Consider the following 24805-nt stretch of genomic DNA (forward strand, 5'->3'; position numbering starts at 1 on the left):
GACATACAACTCTTTGCCCTCTTCACTACTGGCACCCGGGACACGTTTACTTGGAGGGCAGGACAAGGGTTGGGTGAGATGTCCCTGTCAAGCTGAGCATGCGCATGAGGGGCTCGAGCCAAGGAGGCCACAGTGGGCTGCACGTTGAACTCTGACCCTGAGGGCTGGGGACCACCTCCCTTCCATCCCTCCCCAAACCAGGGCTTGGCAGGGAGAGGGAGTCCGGAATGCGGCGGCCCGGTGAGCGCTCGTACTCACAGTAGTTGTGCACAGGTCACTCCTCGGGCAAATCACTCCAGGCCTGGGGCCTAGTGCAGGCGTTCATTGGGGCCCGGGAGCAGGGGGAGCCACGTCTGCCCTGGACAGAGAAAGAAAGGAAACAATTACTGGGAGCCCGGGGGGCAGCAGCCCGCGGCAGGGAGGACAGAATGACAGGGCCCACTGGGACGCCGCCCTGAACCAGCAGCCCCCAGTCTGCCAGGAACTCAAACTCACTCCCCCAGGACCTCCTTTTGTGATCCTGCACTAACCAGGCCCTGCCGCCCCTCTTCCCTGTGACCGTGTACAGGTCTGAGGCTGGACTGCTGGGGCAGGGCCATACCTGTGTTGGCCCCTCTCCATGTCCTGAAGTCCCCAGCCTGGTGCTGCTACCCTGGTCAGCTGGGAGCAGACTCCAGCCCTGGGCTACCCCACAGACTGACCATCTCCTCCAACTAGTCCCCCCCCTCCCAGGAAGCGGGGGCGAGAGCCGGAGGGAACGTGTACCCCGGGCAGTGGGCTTATGGGAAAGGTTGAGGCAGAACCAGGGGCTGAGACCCCAGGGACCCTCTGTCCCCCTGCCAGGCTAAACTCTGGAGCAGGCTCCCCTCTAGTGCGTGGCCTGGGCCCCCGGCCAGTCACTGCACGTGACTGGACCGCTCAGTCAGGGGCAAAGGGAGGAGCATTGGGCCCGAGCTGTGCCAGGAGACATAATGGGAGAAGGAGCTCATGGTGCCAACCCTCCGACTGCTCCTGGCCCCCTAGCACCACCCCAAGCGTGGCTACCTCCCTCACGGACCCGCTAGAGTGGATGCTCCTTGGGACCGGGGCGCTTGCATCTTGCTCAGCAGTACTCCCCACACGCCTAGTACAGAGTGCTGCGCTCTCTGGACGCTCAGTAAATAGCATCCCTCCTTTACTGTTTATAGGGCGGGGGCCTCACAGAGGCAAGTGGTCCAGGCCAGATGGCTAGGCGGGTTCTGGCGATTGGCCACATCATCGGCTCTCTGGCCGCCCCCTCCCCGAACCCGGCCCAAGTCACCCTTCCCCTCCACGTGAACTGACTTTGTGTAATTCATTTACTCAATTTCACACGGAACGACACAAAAAAATCAATTCCCGTTTCCTCGTTCCCTGCTGGGATTGGTCCATTAATCACTTAGCCTGGCCCTTCTCTCCCCAGTTCCCCGAGGAGGTGCATTTGCAGGGGAGGGTGGGGGCCAGGGAGGGAGGGAGGGCGACACTCTCCTGGGGCCCGGGTCGCAGGCTCTCTTCTGGCCCGCGGTATCTACCTGCGAGGCAAATTCAGCTCTTCTGGCAGGGGGCTGTGTCCATGTTCCCCTCCCTTGGTGGTGGGAGGAGGAGTCACAGGGCCTAGTGGATGGCACACGGGACTGGAAGGTGGCAGAAATCCCAGGTCCTGATCCCAGTTCTGCCCCAGTCTGCCGTGTGACCTCCCACAACTCACTAAACCACTCTGGGCCGCCTGAGACAGAGAGCTGGGGAGATAAAAAAATTGTTACCTACGGAGTCAAGGTGGTGACATCAGCCCAAGGTGACAACATTGGCCCATGGCAGCAATATCGGCCTAGTGCATTGGAGGAGTGCGAGAAGCTTCTTTGGCCCCGGGATGTCCACTCCATCACCTAAATCCACCTAGAATTCATGGGCCTGGCCCATCCCGTGCCGGCCCTACAGCTAGGCCAAAAACCAGCTGTACATTCCGGGGCTGGGGGGTGCCCCCACGGACGCTGAAAACAGAAAACCCTGCCCTCCAGGAGAAAGCACCCGAGCCTTAGGGGGAATCACTTCATCACACCATTCCCGTGACCCCCACTCCCCTGCTCAAATGGACCCTCTTGGTCCCCTGTGTCCACAGGGCTCCCGCCCCCTAGCTGTGGGAGTCCTTCGAGGCTCAGTTCTGGGTCCCCTTCTAGTCTCCATCTACATCCACTCTCTGGGAAAGCTCATTTGTTCCCATGGCTTCAACTACCATCACCTATGTGGACGATTCCATCATCTTCCCCTGCAGCCCTGACCTCTCTCCTCCTCGGCAGTCTTGTATTTCCTTTGGCCTTCAGGACACCTAGACTTGGATGTCCTGCCAACACCTCAAATTTAACTTGTCCAAAACAGAGCTCCTCATCTTCCCTCCCAAACCATGTCTTTCCCATCACCAGAGACAATACTACTATCCTCCCTAATAATAATAATAATGGTATTTGTTAAGCACTTACTGTGTGCCAGGCAATGTGCTAAGCACTGGGGTGGATACAAGCAAGTCAGGTTGGCCACAGTCCCTGTCCCACATGGGGCTTACAGTCTCAATCATCATTTTATAGATGGGGGAACTGAGGCCCAGAGAAGTGAAGTGTATCATAAGCGCATAAACTTGGTGCTATCCTCGACTCCTCTCTCAATCAACCCACATTTTCTATCTGTGACCAAATCCCATTAGTTCTACCTTCACAACACCTCTAGAATGTGCCCCTTCTTCTGCATCCAAGCTACTACCATGTTAATCCAAGCACTTATCCCATCCTGCCTTGATTACCTCAGCAGCCTCCTCGCTGTCCTCCCTGCCTCCTGTCTTGCCTCACTCCAGTCCAGACTTAAGTCTGCTGCCTGTGTCATTTTTCTTCAAAACCATTCAGTCCATGTTTCCCCACTCAAGAACCTTCACTGGTTGTTCATCCACCTGTGCCTCAAAAAGAAACTCCTACCATAGGCTTTAAAGCACCCAGCGCTTAGTACAGTGCTCTGCACATAGTAAGCGCTCAATAAATACTATTGAATGAATGAATGAATGAACTAAGTCACCTTGCCCCCTCCTACGTTACATCCCTGATTTTCTATTACAACTTAGCCCACACACTTTGCTCCTCTAATGCCAACCTATTCACTGTACCTCAATCTCCTCTATCTTGCCACCAACCTCTTGCCCACAGCCTGCCTCTGGTCTGGAACTTCTTCCCTATTCATATTTGAAAGACAATCGTTCTCCCCACCTTCAAAGCCCTCTTGAAGGCACGTCTCCTCCAAGAGGCCTTCCCTGACTAAGCTCTCATTTCCTCTTCTCCCACTCCCTTCTGCGTCACCTTGCACTTGGATTTGAACCCTGTATTCTCCCTCCCGCAGCCCCACAGCACTTAGGTACATATCCATAATTTATTTCTTTATATTGAGAAGCAGCGTGGCTCAGTGGAAAGAGCACGGGCTTGGGAGTCAAAGGTCATGGGCTCGAATCCCGGCTCTGTCACTTGTCAGCTGTGTGACTGTGGGCAAGTCACTTAACTTCTCTGTGCCTCAGTTACCTCATCTGTAAAATGGGGATTAAGACTGTGAGCCTCATGTGGGACAACCTGATTACCCTGTATCTACCCCAGCGCTTAGAACAGTGCTCTGCACATGGTAAGCACTTAACAAATACCAATATTATTATTATTATTGATGTTTCTCTCCCCATCTAGACTGTAAGCTTGTTGTGGGCAGGGAATGGGTCTACCAACTCTGTTATATTGTACTCTCCCAAGCACTCAGTAAAGTGCTTTGCACACAGTAAGCACTCAGCAAATATGATTGATTGATTGATTGATTGATTGATTAATTGATTGAGCTTACAGTCCCAAGGACTACTGCGATTTCCTACTACAACCCAGCCTCCACACTTCACTCCTCTAATACCAACCTACTCACTGTACCTCGATTTCATCTATATCACCGCTGACCCCTTGCCCACATCCTTCCTTTGGCCTGGAACTCTCTTCCCCTTCATATCCTTCACCTAGACTGTGAATCCCATGTAGGACAGGTACTGTGTCCCAACTGAATATATTGAATCTACCCTATTGCTCAGTAGAATGCTTGCACAGGGTAAGCACTTAACAAACACCACATTATTATTATTATTACTCTACACAACAGTCTACCACTCTTCCCATCTTCAAAGCCTTATTAAAATCACATCTCCTTCAAAAAGGCTTGCCCAACTAAGCCCTCCCCTAGGCACTTGGATCTGTACGCTTTATGCACTTGACATTCACCCAACCCTCACCTCCAACATTCACCCCACCCTCAGCCCCAAAGCACTTATATAAATTTCCATAATTTATTTTAATACCTTTCTTCCCCTCTAGACTGTAAGGTCCTGATGGGCAGGGCACATGTTGTTAAACTGTACTCTCCTAAACACTTACTGCAGTGCTCTGCACACAGGAAGCACTCAATAAATAACATTGATTGATTGTTTGAACAATATTTATTAAGTGCTTACTATAGGCAGAGACTATCAGGGGATGATCCAGCCCCTGAGAGCCCAGAGAGGGCCCTGGAAGCAGTGCGACCTGATGGGAAGAGCCAGGGTTGGGAGTCGGTGGACCTAGGTTCTAATCCCAGCTCCAGCACCTGCCTGCTGTGTGACCTTAGAGAAGTCAGTTCATTTCTCTGGGCCTCCATTTCCTCATGTGTAAAACATGAAATTGATACTTGTTCTCCCTGCCACTTAGACTTTGGGCCCCATGTAGACGTATCTGATCTACATATGCTGTATTTTTTTTTCACTATTTGTTAAGCACTTACTACATGCCAGGCACTGAACTAAGCCCTTGGGTAGATACAAGTTAATCAGGTTGGACAAAGTCCATGTCCCATATGGAGCTCAGACTCTTAATCCCCATTTTACGGGTGAGGTAACTGAGGCCCAGAGAAGTGAAGTGACATTTGCCCAATGTCACACAGCAGACAAGTGGCGTAACCGGAATTAGAACTCCAGTCAGTCTGACTCCCAAACCTATGCTCTATCCATTAGGCTATGCTGCTTCTTGTCTGTCTACCTATCTCTCTCTTATCTATCTTCTCGTGTACCTGCCCCAGCGCTCAGCACATAGTAAGTGCTTAACACATACCATTGTGATTATTATCATTAGGGGCCAGGACGACGTGCCCTGGCTATAACCATCAGTTCTGTCCTATTCTAGCCAAACAGAGAAGTCCTTCGCTCAGCAGAAGAGCCGCACGGTGTAATCCGACGAGGCCCTGTGCCTGTCTGGCGCCTTGCTCTGCATAAACCCAGTGGGAGGTTGGAGGGCAGTTTGCTAAACTGTAGACCTTCCCCTATCCGCCCCCGCCCTGGCTGCAGAGGAAGAGACCGGCACTGGTTAAACTCCCAGCTGACAACCGGGCAGTCCGGTGGGCCAATGGGGAGCAGGGCCGGGGGCAAGTTCTCATTGACTCCCTCTGCCTGATCTCTCCCTGAGGCTCTCCCTCACTCCCTCCTGCTCATTCTCCCACCCCGGGAAATCAAAGAAAGATGAGCTCTGACAATGACAACCCCGTTACAGGGAGAAAGGAAGCAGACAGAGCCTCTGTCAGGTAGAAAAGGTCAATGTGGCACTCCCTGGGAAGTTTGGCTTGAGAGAGCCGCTCCTTTATCGAGGGCAGCATAGCTGGCAGGTCTGTCCTCTGCAGTAACCTCCCAGGGCTTGGCAGGGACGTGGCACAGTCCAAGGCTTTGCTCTACTGGGGCCTTCAGATGCCTGCTCTGTCCTCCCGGCTTCTGGTTCTCCAACCTCGGCTCTCCGCCCGGGTCTCCTGCAGCTGCATGCTCTTCTCCCGTGCCCCGCTCAGCGTTGCCAGGTTGAGGGGAACATGGCGCCGATGCTGGGAGGCCGACACCACCCGGAACCTGACCGTCTGTGGTCCCGAAAAGTGGTTCGATGGCCAGCCCGGCCTGTCAGGGAGGCTTGTGGTGCCACTCGGGGAGCCAGACATGGCACCCATAGGGGGTCCAGGCCTCGCAGCCATCGAGGAGACTGGGCAGCCCTCCATTTAGGTCTGGAGCCGGAGACTCCGACACTGCCCCCCCTTGGTTTGACAGTCACCTTGAGGACATGCCGGCCTTCTTGATTTAGATTTTCACTTTCTTCTCTCTTGTGGTGTCACTGGCTGCTGAGGTAACAGAATTCTGTTCCAGGGTCTGGCTCTGTGGTGCTACTCGGCATGTTTGGTGTGTGTGCTTGGGTTTCCTGGTGCAGGTCAATTCATCTCCTCGGTTTTGCTTAGGCTTTAATTAGATCCCAGCAACTGGGTGCTTTGGTGAAATAGTTTACAATAACCAGCACATGCTCTCAGTATGGGCCTCTCAGGCCCAATCATTTCTGCCCGCGATGGTCTGTGAAAGGCCATCTGTGAGACCGAGGGTGATGCTCGATACCTGTTGAGGTGGAAGAGTTTCCCAGAGGACCGGTCAGGGGCGTCTAACCCCTAGTAAGGTTGTGTACCCTGAATTGAAGAGGCCCGGTCCCATTCGGTGACCCCCTCTACTCCAGTGGCAATGTGGAAGCAGATTGGATGAGACTTCCTTGGCCCTGGCCCGGCCGGCCATGCCATTGAGAGGTAGGAGGGCCTGGACCCAAGGGGCCTCTTAGGGGCGGCTGCGTTGCTTAGTAACTTCCAGGGTCCAGATGGACTGATGCTTTCGTAAAGCCTGGAAAACTGCGTAGGGGTCCCAGTGCTGTTCCCTGTGATTCTCCTGGATCTGATGCACAGCCGAAAGTAATGCCCCCGGCCGGGGCCTGGCTTGGTGGTCTGAAGCCCCATCACGACTCCAGGACCCCTTGGTGGTCGATCTGGGAGGACTGTGGCTAGGATCTCTCCAGCGATGGACAGCAATGAGCACGCCACTCCCCACTGACCTCTCGCTTTTTGCCTTGAGGACAGCAATGATGGGCGGCACCTCAAGGATCCGTGAAGCTTTTCATAAAGGCGGAGAGGGTTTCAGCGTGGTAGGTCCTCACGTGTAACAGCCTCATATAACTGCCTCCATGTATCAGCTCCTGTATAACCGACTCCAATTCAATTCCATCGTATTTATTAAGCACTTACTGTGAGCAGAGCACTCTACTGACTCCATTTCTCAGCCTCCGAGGAATGGCCTCTATGTAACAGTCTCCATGAATCGGCCTCTGGGTTTTGGCCTCAGTGTAATGCTCCATCATTTTGATTGAAACCCCAAACCAGATCCATGGAGGCCGAGCTCCCCAAGCTATGTCTAGCATGGAGTGGTTTTCAATATTTCTTTCCTTTTTTTCTGAGTTTATGCAGTAGAAAAATTCCAGCCTGTCCTTGTATCAATCAATTGATTGAGCGATCAATCAGCCCATGGTATTTAAGGAGCACCTACTGGGTGCAGAGCACAGTCCTGAGTGTTGGGGAGGCCTCAAGAGAACCCAGACTTGGTCACTGGCCCTCCGGTGGGCTGGCACTCTAATGGGAGAGCAGGGAACCCGGTAATGCTTCTCCGGAGATACTGAGGCCCACACCGTCCTGCTTACAAACACACCGAGTGCAGAGCCTCTTGGGCCCTCGCCCAGGAGGGGTGCCCCGGCCCGGGGGTCCCACTGTCCACAGCCGACTGCCCTTCCCAGGCTGGAGGAGCGGCAAGGTGAGCCTGGGGCCTGGCGGGCTCCCGCTTCCCAGGGGAATTCCGGCGGCGCTCAAGCTGGCGGTGATTCGGGGCTATTTTGGGAAGCTTTAAAAACACACTTGCATTTTCATTCAGACCCAGCAGCTCCATTCCGAACCCTCAGAGGGAATTTTCGTGGGGAGGCGTTTTGGGAACCGTGCCCGGATCAAATGGCATCTTGGGTCCGGCGGAGGTCCACCCCACCGTGGGCAGGGGGTGAGGAACGGGGTTGGGGATGCTGTCCCCGATTTTGGTGGCTGCCTGCCTGGGTCAGGCTCCCTGGTTCCAAAGCCTGAGCTGAGCCCCCTCTCTCTACCCCAGTGGAGAAGCAGCACGACTTAGTGGCCTAGGGGGTAGAGCAAAGACCTGGGAGTCAGAAGGACCTTGATCTAATCCCAGTTTTGCCACTTGTCTGCTGTGTGACTTTGGGCAAGTCACTTTACTTCTTTGGGCCTCAATTTCCTCATCTGTAAAATAGGGATATGAAACTATGAGCCCTACTTGGGCCAGGGATTGTTTCCAACCTGATTTGCTTGTATCCACCCCAGCGCTTAGTACAGTGCCTGGCACATAGTAAGCACTTAACAAACACCACAATTACTATTATTATTATTATTAACAAGAATGGAGGAGGCTGGACGACCCCAACTGCGGCTGCCACCTGCTTGGATCAGGTTTCTCGGCTCCGTAGCCTGAGCTGAGCCCCTGCAAAGTCATGTGGTAGTCCCACTCTCTACTCCGGCAGGGGTGTGAGCAGCAGGGATCACTGTGTTCTGAGCACACGTTGCATTTGGGGCACTGGCTTGGGAAGTTGGGGAGGAACGCCAAAAGGCTGAGACACGGTCCCTGCCCCCAGGAAGCTTTGTCTCTAATGGGAATGGATTGGCAACCGGGACAGGATGGGGTGGGATGGGATGTTCCTCTGATGAGCAGTGGGAGGTGGAGGATCGGGGGGAGGGGGTCAGCCCGGGCCAGAGCAGCGTTTACCCATCCACAACCAAACCCGCCACAGGAAGACGCAAAACGTCAAGGCATCTGGAGACGGCAACTCGCCACTGACTGCTCGCAACCATCTGCTCCTGAGAACATTTTCTGCTCGGGACTCGTACAGGCGACGAGAAAGCACACAAACAACTTCCTGGACCACGTTTTTGGTCACGTGGAATGACACATCACAGACGGAGCCGACTGAGACCGCATGGACGTTGCCTGTCGTCGGGGGACTGGACCTATAGGGGTACCGGACCCGTGGGGTGGCGCCTCCGGGGGAAGACAGACTAGCATGCCCCATCTGCTCCACCCACCTCCTGCCAAATTCTCGGGTCCAAGCTAGGTGGGGGTGGGTGGGGGGTGCTCCTGCTCCTCCTGAGCAAAACTGACCCTCATTTGTACAAACAAGAAGGGCACTGCTCCTAGGCAGAACTGCAAAAGGGAAATCGAGGAGAACCCACATTCCGTCCAACCCTTTCACATTAATTTGATCGAGATGTTCACCTTAAATGGGCTGTTGCCCAAGACCAATGCCTCATCAGCTTGCTTGGGAAAACTCTATTGATCTGCCTGTTTAGAGAGAGAAAGAAAGAGAGTGTGTCTCTGGGTGCCTGTCTATCTAGGGGTGTGTGTGTGTGTGTGTGTCTTTATGTGGGTCTCTGTGTGAGAAAGGGAGAGACATGCACGCAAACACACACGCACACATGCTGACTCAATACTCTGCCGCTAATGCCGTCGTCGTGGCATTTCTCAGAGCGAGGCAGAAAGCCAAACGCCTCCAGGCGATGCTGGGGACCTTCAGGCCTCAGACCTCCAGGCCTGGGTTTGTGAGGCCCCGGGTGGCCCTGCCCCGGCCTTGCCTCTGCAGCCACCAAGGGATCCCAGCCAAAGGGATCCTGCACTCCACCTGCCTGGGGGAGTGGTGCCTAAGCCTAGGCCCAAGCTGCAGGGCCAAGGATCAACTGGAGGACCTAATCAGAGGGTGGGTGAGTGGGTGGGCTGAGCTGCGCCCCCTATGCAGGGGTGAGAAGTGGTTAGCACTGCAGCCACACTCGGGCTTGCACTGGACACCTGCAAGACACAGGTTTCTGGTGAAATGATGCCCTCTTGGCTGGGAACTGGGAATTTCAGAACTGCTGAGGGGACCAGACCCCAACCCTGGCTGGCCCTCTCCGGGGTGCTGGGCTACACTGGGCACCTGGCCCTCTGGACTCTGCCCGGGCGTCTGGGCCCGCTGCACTCAGAGGCACCCTGTCGGGGGAAGAGCGGATCCTCCCAGGCCCTGGCACGATCCCGGCTCTGTGGCCGGTGTCTCCACTGCAGCCAGAGGATGACGCTCGGTCCCTAGCAGGGGAAAGAATGATCGAACGGTTTCGTCTCCGTTGCCTCTTTTCCAGTCTGCTCCTATCGATTGGTGTCTCAGGAGCAGACACTTCCCTAGCCCGTTCCAGATCAAAGCCGGAAACCGAGGCTGCGCCCTCGCAGGCCCGACACCCAGGATCACTGCGCGTCCTCCTGAAAAGATTCTCCTTTCCACTTCTCCTCCTGGCTGAGAAGGGAACACGCTGGCACGCAAACCCTCCCCTGGTCGGGTACCCCACCCGGCTGATCCCGTGGCCTGCGCCCAGTAGGTCTCTCTGTGGGCAGAGTGGCTGTGTGCATGGCTCTCTCGTGAGGAACAGACAAGACACCTCTCGCCTGATGGCGGAGCTGAGCTGGGAGGAGAGCCCCAGTTTTCCTCAGGACCGGGCCCTGTAGGGAGCAAAGGGAAGACCCTTCTCTAACAGACCAGGGGCAGCCATCCCCAGGATGCGGGGGACAGGGAGGGGGCAGGGAGGAACGGGGATGGGACTGGGTCTGCCCAGATGAGAAGGGCCACTTCTCACCCCCTCCTTTTGTCTTGCACCAGGGTGGATCCGGACAATCAGATTGGATGTGGCCTTGGCCTGCCTGGAGCTCCCCATCCAATGAGACCGGGGCACACATAGGTTGGAGGCTCAGCCCAAGAGTGGCAGAAGCTTTTGGGATAATAATAATAACAATAATTATGGTGTTTGTTAAGCACTTACTATGGGGAGAGGATGAGGGCACGATGGCTAGTGCTGAGCGGATGCCAGGCGGGGTGGCAGGCAGCTGGTGGCCAGGGAACAGCCTGTCTCTGCACGCCCTCCCAGTCCTAGCCCCAGCCAGGACTGAGGAGGGGTAAGGCAGTCCCTTCCACTCTGAGGGCTGGGGCCTTCCCTGACAATGCCTAGGGACCAGGGATCCTCACCCTATCGTACTTTCCCATCAGTCAATCAATCATATTTATGGATTATTGTTTGCAGAGCATTGTATTACAGGCCGAGGTGGGTGGGTGGGAAAAGTTTTTGGGACAACAAGGGTGAAAGACCACATCCTTAACCCTTTGTCCATCCCCATGTCCTCATCCAAGAGTAAGCCCAGAAGTGAGGCAGCCACTGGCCAACCTGAGACTCTGCCTTGGCCCTGGAGACAAACCAAACCAAGCCCTGGGATCTCGGGGGTCAACTTCAGAACCCGATCCTCTGGCCTGACCCTCCACCCCGATTCTCCAGCCTCCATGGAAGCCAGAGCTTTAGCCAGGGAAAGATTCAGCTGCACGAGGTGGCTGGAAGGAGGAAAAACAATGTGTATCTGTGTATGCATCTCTGTGAGTGTGTGTGTGCATATCATTGTGTGTGAGTGCACATGTGTACATGCTTGTGGATGAGTGTGTGCAAGTATGTGATTGTGTGTGTGTGTGTGTGTGTGTTTCTGGGTCTGTGTGTGTGGTTGTGCGGAAATAAAAGGAAAAACCCACGTCCTCGTTGAAAGTTTTAAATTACAGGCTCAGTAAAAATCTGGCACCCCACCACATCCGGTCTAGTTACCAAATGGAAAAATAGGGTCATTAGCATGTTTATTTGAATTGCATTAGTTCTTCTCTTTTCTATTTAATTTATTCTGTGGAAAATGAAAAAAACACCCTACATCCTGGTGAGAGGGAGGAGGGAGGAGCGATCGGGGGGCCGGGTCCTCGGTTGGGGGTCAGGGTGTGGGCACGGCCAGCACTGGGGGGCCCTGACTCCTCGCCAGGTAAAGGCCAGAAGCGGTGCCATCATCCCCCACCGCAGTGCTTGGCCACCAGTGCCGGGCCACAGGCCTGGAAAGGCACCGGGGGGCCTGGGCCGGGCCGAGGCCCATTTGCAGGGGGCCCGCAGGCCCATCCAGTCTCCAGCCTGGGAGGTGGGGGAGCCTCTCCGGCTGGTGGCCGCCCAGAGGACCGACTCAAGCCTGGTGGGGCTCAGCAGAAGGTGGAGAAGGTCCCGGGGCTGGGCCGGTCGCTTCCCTTCATCAGGGGCCCACCGGACAATCTGAGGAAGGACCCAAAGGAGACACCAACCCCTCATGGACCCAGAATGAGGTCGGGTCCAGCCTGGTGACTGACAGTAACACCTCCCAGTACAACACCTTCTGCAGGAAGAAAGCAGTGGGTACAGAGTGCTGGCCTCAGAGCCTCCTTTATGGAGGGCACTGGACTGAAAGCTTCGTCTGTGGTGAGCACTGGACTGAGAGGCCTCCTGTGTGGAGAGCACTGACTGAGAGCTTCCTCGGTGGTGAGCACAGGACTGAGAACCTTTTGTGTGCAGAGCTTTCCTCTGTGCACTAGACTCAGAGCTTCCTCTGTAATGAGCACTGGACAGAGAGCCTCCTCTGTGGCAAGCACTGGACTGAGAGGCTCCTGTGTAGACAGCACTAGACTGGACATTTGAAAACACACAGTGGCTTACTTCCATTTTGGGGAAGGATGGATGGAGGCTGCAACCCTGGGGGGAACCGGCCCATTGTCCCCACCGACAACTGGCTCCCATGGCTGGGACCAACCACCAGAAGCCACAGCCACGAGCCCTGCCCTCAGGGAACTGGCAGGCTAATGGGGGAGGAGGGAGCCAAGCACTGAGCACTTCAATGACCCCTTACCCCCTTCTCTCATCTGAGACCCAGGTGCAGATCAAGGGGAGGAAAACTCTAACACCACCATCATTAACACCACCATCACTACTAAAAGGATTTGTTAAGCATTGGGTTAGACACAAAGCAGTCAGACCGGATGCAGTGCGGCTGAGCAGAGCCCTTGGGGCCAGCTGTGGGACAGGCTGGACCAGGTCAATGCTGACCTGATCGCAGTCGGCTACAGGAGCTCAGTGGGGACATGTCGAGCCTGGCACATGCTGGTCCCTCCTTTGGACTTCCACTCCAACCTCACGATAGCGGCATTCGAGGTGGGGGGCAGATCTCAAACCCAGGACAACTAGGGCAAGACAGCAGGAGCGGGGTCTTGAGGTCCCTTCCTGAACAACACCAGCATCCTGGGCCCTGACTGCCCACACCTCCCAACCCCCAGCACCTCACCCCCTGGAAGGAGCGGGAGGAGATGACTGCCCGCCCAAACCTCACTCTGTGTTCCCAGCTCAGCCACCAGCACCTCGAGTCTGCCCCATTTATGGCTCACACAGGGGGTGGAGGGATACTGAGCTTTCTCACACTGACCGACCCAACCGGGTAATTCAGCCTAGATGGGGTGCCACCATTCCCGGCCTCCAGAAAGAGACGAAGCCAAGACAACCTTTGCTGCACACCCAAGCCTGAAATTCTGGCCATGAGATGGTCTTCGGTGCTGCCTGAGCTCCCAAGCAAGCCCAATGGGGAAGCCCATGGCAGTCAGTTGGGGCGGGTTTCTGGGAAAGGAGCCGGGGCCTTCCTGAGGCTGGGAGGACCCTGTGGACTCCCCTAAACTTGGGGGAGGAAGCCCAATCCCTCACACTGGACACTCCCAGCAGATGGCTACTAGAAGCAATGGCCCTGGGCAGGGAGCATGGGTGGCTTTCCTGGGTAGATGCTGCAGCCTCCACTTGCTCCCGTGCCCGATCAGACATGACTTCTGTTTCCAAAGAGTGGGGTATGCATGAAAGTCCAATGGGCAGCAGGGTAAGCTCTGGGGACCCCTCTGATACTCTGGGGATGGCGGCCCTCACTCTTCTCATGGGCTCTACGTGAAACACCTTCCTTCCTTCTGGAGAGCAACAGCTATTCAGGAGCCTTCTGGCCACTCTTCCACTTTGCCCGTGATGCTGCCGATGACGAGGCTCTATCCGTGTGAGAAAGGGAGTGACTGGCCTGGATGGACCGACATGTGGCTGGCCCTCCTCTTTTTGCCGGGGGCCTGCATGCATGGTCCTGTTCATCCAGACACAGCCTTCTTTTGCCTTTCTTGTCACCTGTCGCAGTTCCACATCTTGGTCTCCCAATTTCCAGAGTGCTGACCACCAGGCTAGTCCTTTCATTGCCACTGTGTCTCCCAGCTGTTTGCTTCAGGAGGGCAGCCCCTTTCCACCCATCGGGCTGGTCCAGGCACTGCCACGGTGTTTTCCTGCCACCTATTGCAGGAGAGTGGCTCCTCTCTGCCTGGCACACGTTAGGCTAGTCCATTCACTGCTACGGTGTCTCCTGGTCTTCCGCTGTAGGAGAGCTGGCCGTCTCTGTCTCACACCCCACAGGGCTGGTCCATCTACTGCTGCAGTGTCTCCCAGCCATCATCTTTGGTGTGAGCCTAGGTGTCAACATTTCAGCTAGGATGTGCCCCTTCCAGCTCAGCCCACAACAGCTTCTCAGGTCTTCTGCTAGTGTCCATTCCCACCGGGTCTTGTCCAGCAGTGCCACGTGGCTGGGAGTGCTGGCCCAGCACCGGTGGAATGATCACGCCCTGGGACCCACAGCAGTGACCCTGTCCTGCCCTGGGGGTGGGGGTGGCCTCTTGGAACTTCTGGGGAAACTGCTGGGTAGTTCCAAGCCTTGAAGTCATAGGGGAGAGTTGCCATTACAACAGTTGTATAGATCTTCAGGTTGGCCTGAAATGTGATGTTGCCATTGTCACCACCCCTCGACAGTGCCCCGGAAGGCATTCTGGGCTTTGGGCTTTGAGTTTTTTGCTTCTTTTCCTCCTCTTTCATGGCTGGAGAGTGAGCTGCCATAATAGCATAATCTTGTCACGGCACTAAACTATGTGCCATTCACTCTGCAGTGAGTTCCAATGTGTGTGTGTGTGTGCGCGCGCGTGCATGCATGTGCACACACACACGCACACCATGAGAGCCCAGGCCACAGAGAATGGTTTGGCATGGCCACTCCAGACTCTCTAAGTTGCCACTGGCCTGCAGAACTAGCAGCATGGCCTAGTGGATACAGCATGGGTCTGAGAGTTAGAAGGATCTGGGTTCTAATCTTGTCTACTGCTGGGTGACCTCGGGCAAGTCACTTTACTTCTCTGTGCCTCAGTTTCTTCATCTGTAAAATGGAGATTAAGACTGTGAGCCCCATGTGGGACATGGACTGGATCCACACCTGTTGTTTGTATCTACTTCCCTGCTTAGTACAGTGTCTGGCACATAATAAGCACTTAACAAATACTTAAAGAAAAAACCCAGACTGGAAGAACTCCCCAGGGGATCAGAGTCAAATTTGGACCCCAGTTTCCAAATTCTCTGTTGCACTGTGAAGCCTGGAGACTTAGAGCAAATGGACTTCCTCAATTCCGCTTAGACCCAGAGATGAGGGGAAAAAAGCTGGGCAGGGCAGCTTTGGGGTTGGTGGGGCCATCACACCGGCCAGCTGTCCCACTCAAGGTTGGTGAGAGACTGAGCCCTCCCTGTCCTCCAGGAGCTGAAGGCACACAAAGAGAAGTCACTCCCCACTGAGGCGAGGGGAAGCCAGTCCCCATCGAGATGAGAAGGAGCCAGTTCCCAAAGAGGCGATGGGATGCCTCCCTGATTTAACCTAGTCTGAACGGCTGCCAATACAGCCCAGCATTGTCCGGCTGGTGACATTCTCAGTCCTGAGGGGCATGGGGGGCATGGGTTGTTTTGTGTGTGTGTGTGTGTGTGAGAGAGAGAGGATGTGGAAGGTACAGAAGTCACGTGGTCAGGTGGGCAGGGCAGCACACATCCCCATCCTGTAATGGGGTCGGATGTCTTGGCACATCGCTCCTCCGGGCAGGTTTCCTCAGTAAGACCCAAACTCTAATGGACAATAATTGATTCGAACTTTCCACTGAACACTGAGCTGTAAACAGCTCCTCTAGTCCACGGCCCCAAACCACCGCTGCCATGGCCGCCACTGCCGCTGCCGCCGCCGCTTCGTAAAGAAGGCAGAGATTCAGGAAACTTTGGGGCCGGATCGATTTGGAGATGGACCACCCCAGCAACAAGAGAAGAAAAAGACTGAGAAGCAGCGTGGCTCAGTGGAAAGAGCCCGGGCTTGGGAGCCAGAGATCATGGATTAGAAACCCAGCTCTGCCACTTGTCAGCTGTGTGACTTTGGGCAAGTCACTTAACTTCTCTGTGCCTCAGTTACCTCATCTGTAAAATGGGGATTAAGTGTGAGCCTCATGTGGGACAACCTAATTACCCTGTATCTACCCCAATGCTTAGAACAGTGCTCTGCACATAGTAAGCGCTTAACAAATACCAACATTATTAAAAAGACTGTCCTCTTGCACGGAGTGCGTCACAGCCTGGCAGCCCCCCGGCCTGGCTTGAGCTGGATGCTCTGGCCCGATCCTTCACTTACATGGCTTTTGGCTGCTCCTTCTCCTCCCGCCCTTCCCCTCCCCCCCCCCCCCGGATCTCCCCACCTAATTCCAAGGGTGTTGGGGGCAGGGCACTGTCTTCGTCTTCCCTCCTAAACCTGCACCACATTCGAACATAACCTTCTTGGAGGGCAGCACCACCAGCCCCACCATCCTCAAGGCCATCCCAGCCTCAGAAGCCTGTGACCTGATTGTAGCCCTCGGCTTCCCGCTATCCCGGTCAATCTCCCGAGAAATCCCACCTACCAGCGAACTGCCCCACTCTTCCTCCTTGGCATCTCTTGGGCTCACTCTTCCCTTTCCATTCTCTGCCCTCACGGTCCCGCCCTCATTCCAGTCCTGGTGCTCATCAGCTGATGCTCACACTTATACCTGCCTCCTCCTTCGCCTCTTTGCCTTCAGAATCTCCCTCACTGTGGGCCCACCCTCTACACAGACTCCCCCTGTGGTTCTACCAGACCCCACTTTTCCCCACTCCTCAAATACCTCCAAAGGCTGCTCATCTTCCTGCTCATTAAACAAACAAAAGTATTTACTGAGTTTTCACTCTGTTCTGAGCACTATACTGAGCATTTGGGAGAGGATGACAGTTGGTAACCATGAGCCCTGTGCTCAAGGATCTTACAGTTTCTCTTGGGTGCAGAGTTCTGTGCTGAACGTTTGAGAGAGGACAACAGTTAGTAGGCTTGATCCCTGCCCTTGAGGAGCTGATAGTCTATGTGGGCTGACTGCTGAATTGAGCATTGGCGAGAGTACAACAGTTAGTGGACATACTCCCTACCTCTGAGAAGTTTGCAATCTAGCTTACAAGGCTCAGTTCTAGGTCCCCTTCTATTCTCCATCCACACCCATTCATTTGGGGAACTCATCTGCTCTCATGGCTTTAATCATCTCTACCTGTATGATTTCCAAATCTCCCTCTCCTGCCCTGATCTCTCTCCTTCTCTGCAGTCTCCCGTGTCCTCCTGCCTTCATTGCTACTCAGAAGTCCCATCAACACCTCAAACTTAACATGCCCAAAACCGAACTCTCTATCTTTCCTCCCAAATTCTTGCCTCCATCCAATTTTATGATGAGCGTGATAATAATGATAGACAGTGTAGGATTTTTTAAGCACTTGCTATGTGCCAAGCACTGTACTAAGTGCTAGTGTTCATCAAAAATAAGCAGATCAGACACAGTCCCTGTACCTCACGTGTATCCTAGTCTAAGGGGATGGGAAAACAGGTATCTTTTGCCATTTTTATAGGTGAAGAAATTGAAGCACAGAGAAGTTGGTTCTTGCTCTAGGTCACACACAGGAAAGTGGTAGAGCTGGGACTAAAACCCAGGTCTCTAGACTCCCAGGTCCATGCTTTTTCCACTAGGTCACGCTGCTTCTCCCAACTTTCCCATCACTGTTGACAACACCACTATCCTCCCTGTTTCCTAATAATAATAAAATAATAACCGTAACCATGGCATTTTCGTTGACTCTTCTCTCTCTTTCAACCCCCATAGTCAGTCTTTCACCAAATGCTGTCAGTTCTTCCTCCTCAACATCTCCGGAATCCACCCCTTCCTCTCCATCCAAACTGCTACCACTTGGACCAAGCGCTTATCCTATCCTGCTTCGACTACTGCGTCAGCCTCCTCCCTGACCTCCCTGCCTCCTGTCTCTCTCCACTCCCGTCCTAATCTCACTCTGCTGCCCACGTCATTTTTCTAAAAACCCGTTTGGTCCACTTCTCCCCACTCCTCAAGTGGCTGCCCATCCACCTCACGTCAAACAGAAACTCCTTACCATTGGCTTTAAAGCACTCAATTGGCTTTCCCCCTCCTACCTCACCTTGCTGATCTCCTTCTATAACCCAGTCCACACAATCCGCTCCTGTTAACACCAACCTATTCGCTGTTCCTCAATCTTGTCTACCTTGTCACCGACGCTTCACCCACGTCCCTCCTCTGGCCTGGAACTCCCTCCTCCTCCTTATCTGACAGACCAGCACTCTCCCTACTGTCAGAGCCCTCCTAAAATCCCCTGTCCTCTAAGAGGACTTCCCTGACTAAGGCCACATCTGCCCAACTTGTTTTCCTTCCTTCTGCACCCCTTGTGCTCCTGAGTCCGAACCCTCGATGAAGCAGAGACAAATGGGAATGGAAGGGTGGGAGCCGAGTGTGGAACGACCATTTCCGCTGGGCCACCCGCTCCCTGGCCAAAAGCCACCCCGGGGAGGAATGGGGACAAGAAGGTCCTTTGGTCGAGGCCCCCTCGGCCACATCCACCCTGGCTCTGACCCCGGGCACGGTTGGCCCTCGTGACAGCGGGTGGAGTTGGCCAGGGAGCAGGGGGAAGGAACCCTTGTATCTGGCTAATGGAGAATCCCAGTGGAGACGTTAGCACTCAAAGACATTAATGTGGATTTGGGACACTCCCTGAAGGATTTTGATTCCATTAGAAACACAAAAAAAAAAGACAGCGGCAGATCTAATCCTGTTTGGATCCGTTCGCTGCCATTTAAAGGGAAACGGCTCCATTCCCCAAATCCCAGGCACACGGTGTGGGCAGTCTGCAGGACCACGAAATGGGCACATGGCATGGACACACGGCACTGGCAGACCTGCAGGCACATGGAATGGATGTATGTTGTGGGCAGATCCTTGAGCATGCAGAGAGGGCACACGGTGCGCGCAAGGCCCTTCGAGACGCCGCCGGCCGGAATCCCCGGCCCTGAGGTGTGCCGGCCACAGCTTTGGGCAGGGGAGAGCCCAGTGGGCATGGCTGCTCGTGGCCCCGGGTGGGGATTGCTTCACCAGGACAGTCAGGCCCCAAGTCAGAGGCCGACACACAGCAGCTCCCCCACCACAGGGCGCTTTATGCCTCTTGTGGGGGAAGGGGTAGGTTGGGAGTGGCTGACTTGGTGGGGCAGGGGGGCCAAAGGGGGCCGGGAAGGACAAAAGGAGGGGAAGAAAGGGACAGGGAAGCCAGGTCCTGGATCACCGACCTCCCCTCTGCTGGCACAAATACACCCCACATTAGCCACTACTCCTCGGGGGGGTTCACAGGAGTTCTGGAAAATTATGGATGCAGTTTGGAATCTGCAGCATGCTCACATCGATGGGTACGGTGCCAGAACTGCCCCCCATTGAACCCGGCTGGATGCGGGGAGCGGCTTGCACCTCTCTTTGCCCGCAGCTCTCCCCTTCTGAGACCTTGGCACCGGCCCCACTGCCCTCAGGGTCTTGCATGCTCCACTGACCCTAGCTCCAAGGTGGTGGTCACTCCCCTTCACCTCCTCCAGGGTGCCTCACCTTCTCTCCGGCCCTCCTTGCTCACAACTGCCCAGATGGCTCCCGCTGCGACTCCTGGGCTTCACCTTCTCATCCGGTGCCAGTTCTTCCCGTCTCCCACTGCCAACCCCTCACTCACTTTGACTCCCAGCCTGGAACTAAATCATGGGTTCTAATCCCAGCTCTGCCACTTGTCCGCTGTGAGGCCTTGGGCAAATCGCTTCACTTCTCTGTGCCTCAGTTCCCTTATCTGTAAAATGGGAATTGAGACTGAGACCCTCATGGGATAGGGACTGTGTCCAACCTGATTTGCTTGTATCTACCCCAGAGTTTAGTACAATGCCTGGCATATAATAAGCACTTCATGAATATCACAATTGTTATTATTATTATTATTGTTATTCATAATTCCCTTTCCACAGAGCTCCTCAAAACATCAGGTCCCAGCTCTCCCCTCTCTTCAGCCTCCTGAAATTTCAACCATTGTCCCCAGGAAATCCTCCCCAGTCAATTTCCCCTGCTCCTGACCATGCCATATTCCCATGGCCACCAGCAGCACAGAGCTTAGGGATATGGCTACCCATGTGGTCCATCCATCCCTCCGGCAACCCACCCAACCATCCATCCATCTTTTCACTCCATCCACCAACCCACCCACCCACCTATCCATCCATTCATCCCCTCACCCACCCATCCATCCCCCCATCCCTCCATTCACCCAGTCATTCGTTCATCTGGTCATTTGATTTCCCAGTCTCAAACTACTATCAACTATATCCACATTTTTCCTCTCTTCTCACTGTATGCCCACAATACACGTCAGCCTGTGGCTCCCATTAGTCTATAAAGTTCCGCGAGCATATAGTCTGTGCATTTTAACTCAACTCTGCACATACCACTCCCCAGGTAGGGTTTCCCGCACATAGCAGATGCCCAGCACAGCGGCCTGTGCACAGCTGATGCCCAGGGTATCACCCAGCATACAGCCGACACCCAGGACAGCACCCAGCATATAGCCGACACCCAGGGCAGCACCTGGCATCCAGCTGACATCCAGGCAGCACCCGGCACATGGCCGACACCCTGGGCAGCACCCAGCTGACACCCAGGGCAGTACCCAGCTGACTCCCAGGGCAGCACCCAGCGCAGTGACCCACACACAGCCATATCCAAAAAGCACTCTTGAAAGGATGGATGAGGCTCAAGCATTGTGTCTGAATCCCAGGACAGGTTCCAGATAGGCCTGGCCCAGTGCTTCAGGCCTGGGGTACCCACCAGATAGACCTTGTTCCCTTGTGTCCAGACCATGGCTGAGGGCGCTGGGGTCCTCAGTGGGGCGGGCACCTATCCCCTGGGCAGCCCATGGGGGAGCTTGCATTTGACAAGCAACTGCGTGTGGGACTCTGGAGCAGAGGAGACCCCAAAGCCGGGGTCCTACCCAGTGCCCCACCCGGGAGAGGTCTCACCTTTGATCATCTGCAAAAACCCACAGGGCAGGGGAGGGATGCATTCAGCATCATTTTCGGGGTTATGCTCCCCAACACCGGCCAACCTAGGGCAACTGCTGCCAGGGCCGATGGACTGGCGATAGCTGTACTTTCGGGTATGTTGACAAAGCCACATTGGACAAAGCCCCGCAGCAGGATGCAGGTGATCAGACCGGGTGGCCTCAGTCCACTCAGACATGGTGGGGATGCCAGTCCCTCAGCGCCCACCCTAACCCTTGCAGGTGTGAGCTGCCAGCGCCACCCCTGCCTCTTCAATCACCCATTCACCGATTCGCCCTAAGGGTCTAAGCTCATTCGGGTGTCCATGCTCAGGTTGTGCCGACCACTCTCTCCTTGCTCTTCCTCCTGCTCCCACTCCTCGGAAACCACCCACCAACCCCATCGGGCCCACCGCAGCCCAGAGGGGCCTCGCTGGCCATTCCCACACCCACGCCAGTGGGGAGGCAGGACAGCCAAGACCCAGGGACCCGGCTAGCAGAGTCCCCAAGAAATGCAGGGGTGGCAGTCTCGCATGTGCACACACTCTCACAAATGCACACACAGGCACATATGCACACACATATGAGAAGCAGTGTGGCTTAGTGGATGGAGCACAGAGAGGGGAGTCAGAGGACCTGGGTTCAAAGTCCAGCTCTGCCACTTGCCTGATGTCTGGCCTAGGGCAAGTCACTTCAGTGTTCTGTGCCTCAGTTACCTCAACTGTAAAATGGGGATTAATATTGTGAGCTTCATGTGGGACATGGACTGTGTCAATCTTGGTTAATATGCATCTACTCCAGTGCTTAACAAAGACCATTAACCCCCTCCCCCGCAACACACACACTCTGACTGGCCAAACTTTCTATTGGCCCTCTGCCACCCCCAGAGCAAATCAAACCCCATCACGATAGGTAGACCTGCTCCTGATCCTCACTCTCCAATTCCACTGGAACCAGCCTGCTAAGGAAATTTTCTCCTGCCTCAGTGTACAAGGCTTCTAGCAACACCATCCTACAAATCAACCCTCTGGGGAACTCTTCCCGACCCTCTGGGGACCCCATTCTTGACTTCTGGGACCTCCCTCCCCGACTCTACAAGCAAGCGAGCAAATCCACTTGCCTCCTTCCAGGTTTGTCACCCCTCTTGGCATGGGCTGCACGAGCATTCTGCCCTCGGCTGGCTCACTGCCCACTCCTGGTTTGGCTAGACATGGCCACCACCGCCGTGGCCACCCTGTGCCCGGCTACAGCAGATTAGCCTGTCCTGTGGCCCCTGCTCCTGCTGCTTCCCAGGTTGTGGCTGACTGGTCAGCAGGCCCACCTGCCCAAGGGAGGGGCCATCTCCTGCCATGGCACCAGGGGTCAGTGAGTGTGAGGCCCACACAGCCCTTAGCCTGGCAAGACCCAGCTTCAGGTGAGCATCCTCCGTTGCCTGGCACCAGGACTACTGGGACCGAGGCCAAGGAGGTGGACCGAGGCCAAGGAGGTGCTTTCTCCCTTCTCCTCTGTCCCCTTCTATCCTCCTCCTTCTTCCCTCCTTCCACTTCCTTGCACCCTCTGCTGGTGCTCAACTGAAGCCCAAACATTCCTCCTGGCTGGCCAACCTGATTGGTCCCAGATTGGCAGTGTTTCAGGGTTTGGCCTATGGTGTCATGGTGGCAGTTTGAGAATAATTTAGTTTCGTCGTCTGGATTTTCCTGGACCTGATTGGCCTCTGACACATGGTGTACAAAGAAATCCGAATCCTTTATATAAGCTATTTCTCTCCAATTTACAGCCAGTTTCACCCCGTCCAGCTGATCTAATCGAGTATTACCAGGAGATGGTCAATAAAACAATTACCAATCTGGGGATGGAGAGAGGGACCCTTCAGCCCCCCATGTCCCCAATCTAAAGGAGAAGATGGGGGCACCCTTACTCTAGGGGAGGAGACACACTAGAGAAGTTTTCCTTCCAGCCAGAAATTGGGGCTCCTGTGACCAGCCCCGTCACCAGGCGACTGGAAGCCTAGTGCATGGCGGGGTGGGCAGAGGGTGGCTCCCAGCCCTGTCTCCTCCCAGAGAGCAGTGGGAGTAACCAAAACCCCCTGTGGCCCAATCAGGGCCAGAGCGCACAGCTTCGGTCTTGGACTGCTGGGCAGCTGGGTTAGAGGTCAGGGACTGGAACATCCCTCCCGCCTGGCTGGAGGGTAGGTCACCAATGGAAGATCTACCCAGAGCAGCTGACTCTATGGCCACCATCCTGGTGCAAAGCCCCCTGATCCCTCTTGGCTCAGGCCGAAAGGCAAGGGGTGGGAGTCCTGGAACCAGGGCCAGCGATGGACAGGGCCCAAGGTAAGCCAATAGCTGTGGGGTGTGGCAGCAGGGAGAGGGGCAACAGTGCCCTGGAAAGCTGGGGGGAGTGGGCAGCATTGGGGGCAGGAGCGCAGACCCAGCAACAGTTTAGAACCAGAAGACCCATAGCCCACCAGATCGAGCGGCCAGGTTCCCAGGGACCTGGCCAGCTGGAGCAATGGATCTGGAGCAGTGGGGTATCGGGTGTCGGGCTGTGGACACATTCCAGGTTTGGGGGTTCAAAAGGGCTTCTGTGTGTTGTGAGAGCTCCCGGGGGGGGTGCCACAACATCATATGGAACTCAGCCAGTGCACACAGCCATTCTCCCTGATGTCACAGAAACCCGGGGTGGCCAACTTTGTGTCTTTCACCTGTCACTGGTGGTAATCATGATAATGATAACGATAACAGTAATATCCCTTAAGTACTTTACTATGTAACAAGCACTGTACTAAATGCTGGGGTAGATATTAGATCATCAGGTTCCACGTGGGACTCACAGAATAAGCAGGAGGGAGAAGAGGTACTGGAATCCCCATTTTGCCAATGAGGAAATGCAGACACAGAGAAGTGAAGTGATTTGCCTAAGGTTACACAGAAGACAAATGGCAAAGGTTGGATTAGAACCTAGGTTCTCTAATTCCCAGGCTTGGGCTCTTCCCATTAAGCCATGCTTTTCTTACTGGTGCGGCCTATCTGCCAGCCCAGCCCCCAGCTGCACTCCCCGTCCATCAGCCCAGTCCCCGGCTGTACTCCCAACTGGCTTCTCCTCTGTGAGGTCAGTCGGGCTCCCTAATCCCCACCAGCCACATCCCCTGGGGATGGCTCCACTCTGGGGACGGTGCCAGGGGCTTGGAGGTGGGGGGTAGTCCCGGCGGTCCAGCCCAACAGATCATACAGGGCACCACTGCCATCCTCCCCTGCCCCATGCCGGCCTGGAACCCCAGTGGGATTTCCGGAAAGGAGGGGTGTTCTGTCCACCCAGAGGATCACACACAAAACCCAGCAAGAAGAGTCAAGGAGACAAGCACAGCTGAGGCTCCCCGAGGAACCAGCCCACATCTCGTCCCAATTGCACCCGGGCTTCAGAGGGTCCCCGGATACTGCTGACTGGGGAGGGAGTCGCCCGAGGGGGGAGGGGGTATAGTGAGTGCCATTTCTCCCCTGGTTGGGCATAGGTCCAGGGGGCCTGAGCACGGCATTAAGTTCTTTGTCCCGAGTACTGAAAGCGGGTTGAAGAGAGCCAGGAACAATCTGGCGCGAGAATCCGTCTGCTCCACTGAGAGATCGGACAGCAAGGGCGAAGCCCACGGAGCCCAGCTGCGCGGCAACGAGGTCGACTAACAACATCAGTGGTGAGG

The 24805-nt window shown here is 55.2% G+C and overlaps 1 protein-coding gene across 1 annotated transcript in view; it reads right to left on the minus strand.

Moving 5' to 3' along the window:
- Positions 1-257: 257 nt before the first annotated feature.
- The window catches only part of LOC120638674, a 186319-nt gene continuing 161771 nt past the window's right edge, over positions 258-24805 (minus strand). The window contains exons 4-5 of the mRNA XM_039913434.1: positions 1551-1757; positions 258-358 (exon numbers count right to left, since the gene is read on the minus strand). Coding sequence (XP_039769368.1) covers positions 322-358; positions 1551-1757 — 244 coding nt within the window. The 3' untranslated portion in view covers positions 258-321. The remainder of the gene's footprint in view (positions 359-1550; positions 1758-24805) is intronic.

The sequence above is a fragment of the Ornithorhynchus anatinus genome, chromosome 11 (assembly GCF_004115215.2).
Source record: "Ornithorhynchus anatinus isolate Pmale09 chromosome 11, mOrnAna1.pri.v4, whole genome shotgun sequence".
In the NCBI taxonomy this organism is placed as follows: domain Eukaryota; kingdom Metazoa; phylum Chordata; class Mammalia; order Monotremata; family Ornithorhynchidae; genus Ornithorhynchus; species Ornithorhynchus anatinus.